Source organism: Triticum aestivum, chromosome 5A (genome assembly GCF_018294505.1).
Source record: "Triticum aestivum cultivar Chinese Spring chromosome 5A, IWGSC CS RefSeq v2.1, whole genome shotgun sequence".
In the NCBI taxonomy this organism is placed as follows: domain Eukaryota; kingdom Viridiplantae; phylum Streptophyta; class Magnoliopsida; order Poales; family Poaceae; genus Triticum; species Triticum aestivum.
In genome coordinates, this window is record NC_057806.1 from 642,673,997 (window position 1) to 642,677,705 (window position 3,709).

Consider the following 3,709-nt stretch of genomic DNA (forward strand, 5'->3'; position numbering starts at 1 on the left):
GCTCCGTCACTGGTGTGCATGATGAGAGAATAGAAAGTAGTGAGGAGCAACTTCTTAAGGGCCTGTTCTGCAACGCTCCAGCTCCCAGCTTCGTCAACTCCACGTATGAAGCTGAGCCAAACGCTCTAGCTTCACGGAGTCGAAATCTGAGAAGCTGGCGGGCGTCTACGTGCAAAAACTGAGGAGTTTCCGAAGCTATAGCATTTGCCAGCTCCCAGAAAACAGAGAAGACAGAGTTGGGTGAAATTACAAAGCAATGCCACCACCAAGTGAACAATCGAACCGGTATGAGGAAAACGTCACGAGCGAACATAACGATTCACCAGCCAACCTGCCACATGGGCTGAAAATAACGTCCACACCCACCAATCCGACCAGGCCCATCCCTCTTTCACAGCCACTTGGGCTCTCAGCCCACTCCAAAACGCTAACTTCAGAAGCTCACGCTGCCGAACGATTTCCAAATCGCCACCAGAAGCGAGAAGCCACGCGAGAAGTCAGATTTGAGAAGTTTTGCAGAAGCTGGGGCGCTGCAGAACAGGCCCTAAGAATGGTAGATTTAATATATTTTTTCTATACATTTCGTACATGTGGACACAATCTGTATTTAGCGCGGATGATGAATCTAGCTAGTGGTCAACGTACAGTTCTATATGGCGCTGAGCTGCCTGACGTTGATCGGGAAGATGAAGGGCGCGGATCCGTCGAAGGCGGTGGCGGTGAGCTTCTGCGCGGTGGCCTCCGTGGGGTGGTAGAAGTCCCAGAAGACGTGGTCCGACCTGTTGGCGCAGTAGCTGCTGAGCGGGGTGCAGGCGATCTTGGCGTTCATGTCCCCGAGGCCGCAGCACGCCGCCTTGGCCTCAACGAACCCGTACTCCGCCGGCTGGTTGATGTACCGGAGCAGCGCGGCGGAGGAGTCGAAGAGCGCGTAGTGCAGGTCCGTGTACTTCGCGGCCATGCCGCTCAGCACGCCCTCGGCCGCTTTGTTGTACTGCACGGCCATGGCGTTTCCCACGGCGTTGCAGACCTTGGCGGAGCTCATCTCCCGCAGCGACGGGGTGCAGCCCACGGGGCCCGTGCCGAGGAACAGCACCTTGCGCGCGCCGAGGTTGTAGAGGCTCTGCAGCTGGCCGGAGAGGGACTGGATGAGCGCGGCGACGTACTGCTGCTGCTGGGAGGGTGTGGCGGCGTTGTTGGCCTTGGCGTAGTGGATGATGTCGTTGCTGCCGATGGTGATGGCGAAGATGGACCTGGCCAGGTGGGTCGCCGCCTTGGCCTGCCCGAGGCTGCGCGCCAGGGAGGAGTACACGCCGGAGTAGTACTCGATCTGCTTGTCCAAGGTGATGCACTGGTTCTTGTTCGTGGCGTTGGAGACTCCTGCGCCACCGGAGGCGAAGCTGACGCCGTTGACGTAGTTGGCGTTGCTGCTCGAGGACAGGGCCAGGTACGGTGGCGAGGTCGCCAACCCGAGCTTGTCGGCTGCATGCATCAACATCAAACTCACAATCAGCATACATCAACATCAAAACTAGCTGCAGTCCTCCGGATTAGAACCGTGAGAACGTACACTACTACACGTGTAGGGAGATGTTGCATGGGAACAACTTTGACTTCACTCACCAATTGCTAGCTCGGGACAACTACGTTGCATTCTTTGGTTGGGTTGAAAGACATGGCCAAGATAACAACGTACGTCTACAAGAATACATAATTTCTTATGGCCGCCAAATCTCTAGGTATATACTATGTGCAGTGAAGTTGAAGTTCTCTATCAGTCAATGCCTTCTCCAACTGGCCAAGTCACAGTTGCTACAACTTGGATATATTCATATATAGCGAAAAGTCGTTCTCAAGTCAAATTGTGAGTGAGGAATATGGACCGCCTAAAATACTAAATTATCTTCGCCCGTGAATGCAGCGTAGCTGCTGGGAATAGTGCAGATTTCTTCCTCTTCTTCTTCCTTTTTTTTTGCATAAGCAGAAGAACTTGCGGATCGAACCTATATCATTTATGTAATCTAAATCTGGTAACGCTTTTGTTAACAACCATAGTAACTAACCTAGCTCGGGCCGTGGCATCAGGCAAATGAAGAATGGATGGTAATATGAGTAGGCAACTCACCGAGGAAGTCTGCCGAGTTCTTGCCGTTGCTGAAGCGGCCGGTGGCCTTTCCCCCCGCGTAGTCCATGCCGTTGTGCGAGAAGTCTGCCTTGAGCAGCGTCAGCAGGTGGTTGTTATTCCCGACGTCCGCCAGCGAGTCGCCGAACACGTACACCGCCGGCACGGACCCCGCCGTCGCTGCCGCGGCCATGAGAGCCATGATAACCAGGGAGCAACAAGCGACTACACTGGCAACCGCCATTGCTAGGTAGCTCAGACGAACAAACAAGTGTTACTCCGAGCAGCTAACGCGGTTTGTGTTTTGCACTCGTACTACTCCTTATCTTCTCACACTAGACAATGAGTTGAGTTCAGGAGGTTCGGCTGACGGCAATTTATATAGGCCGCACAGGATCGAGTGGAAGCAAGCGTTCAACCACGGGAGGGATAAAACATTCTTTTTTTCTGAAATGGAGGATAAAACATTCTGCTTCTACATGTGTGTACTGAAAAAGAGCGCGCGCGGCAGAGGAGTGCGTACGTTTGTTCCAGCGTGTGTATGTGCTCTGTGGTGTGGAGAAGACGGCAGGGCGATCACATAAACAAACGGCCAAAATGACGAACGATCGTATGGGACGGGTCTCCGTCCGGTTCCCTTTCCATGGTCTGGCGTGCCCGCGCCTCTCTCTGTCTCTCCCGGGTGTAAGTGTTCACATGTACTGTACTATGATAGCACTGTTTTTTGAAAGATGGATGGTTTTTGTTTATGATCCGCGTAAGCGGCGCGTCTCTCTCTCTCGAGGGTAAGTGTTCACATGAACGAAACGGATGAGGGGTGCCCTGAAGTTCCGTAGGCGTCATCGACTGGTGCTAGCTCGGCGAGTGCCACATGTTCATAAGTGTTCACATGTATGATTTTCATTTCAAAGGCATATGATTTTTATTTATAACCAGCGTACGCGGCATGTCTCTCTCCGTCGAGGGTAAGTGTCCACATGAACGAAATGAAGAAGGACGAATTACACAGAAGGACAAAAAAAAAAGAGAGAAAGAAACAAAAGAGTGCCATGAGGCCGGTTTCCTAGGTGTCATCAAGTGGTGTCAACTCCCCGGGTGTCACCACTTCCTTGTGTGCTTTTTGGGGTCACTGGGTCGGGTGCGTTTTCGTCGGTGTTTTTTTGTTCACTATGTCGCATGGTTTGCTCTTGCATGTCGTGTTTTTCTAGTGTGGGTGGCACTCTAGTAGGGGTTTCTGGTATCTCTCGTGGATTTCTATTTTGGGTATGGTTGTCATCACTAGAGTTTCTAATGGCTGATGGCTCTTAATCATTCCTTGAGGTGCGTCAACTGCTCCTATTGTATTTCTCTATTGCCGATAGAGCTAACATGGATAGGGGTTTTGTTGTCTGGCATGCTGACATCATATTTGTGAAGGGCATGTTGATTCGTGTGGTATCGTTCTTTTGGGCACAATGGAGCAGACTAAACTTTAAGATCACCCAACAAGCGAGAGCTGAGAACAGGGGTCTCCTTAAGAGAGTTTTGTTGAGAGTCACTGATGTTTCCTAGGTTCCATCTTGATCATCAACCCCATCCACCCCGGCTAGC

General features: G+C 51.9%; 1 protein-coding gene across 1 annotated transcript; it reads right to left on the reverse strand.

Annotated features, from left to right (window-relative positions):
* Positions 1-491: 491 nt before the first annotated feature.
* On the reverse strand, positions 492-2,452 carry LOC123108138 (GDSL esterase/lipase At5g55050). The gene is made up of 2 exons (XM_044529979.1): positions 2,123-2,452; positions 492-1,479 (listed from the first exon to the last, which is right to left on the reverse strand). Exons 1-2 carry the CDS (start codon positions 2,361-2,363, stop codon positions 650-652), a joined length of 1,071 nt encoding a protein of 356 aa, XP_044385914.1. The 5' UTR covers positions 2,364-2,452; the 3' UTR covers positions 492-649.
* Positions 2,453-3,709: the final 1,257 nt, after the last annotated feature.

What these genes read in the sequence shown, in the direction of transcription:
- LOC123108138 (XM_044529979.1), bottom strand. Translation starts at nt 2,363, where the DNA reads ATGGCGGTTGCCAGTGTAGTCGCTTGTTGCTCCCTGGTTATCATGGCT. An exon ending in GAACTCGGCAGACTTCCTCG is followed by an intron (nt 1,480 to 2,122) that starts GTGAGTTGCCTA and finishes TGATGCATGCAG; the next exon opens with CCGACAAGCTCGGGTTGGCG.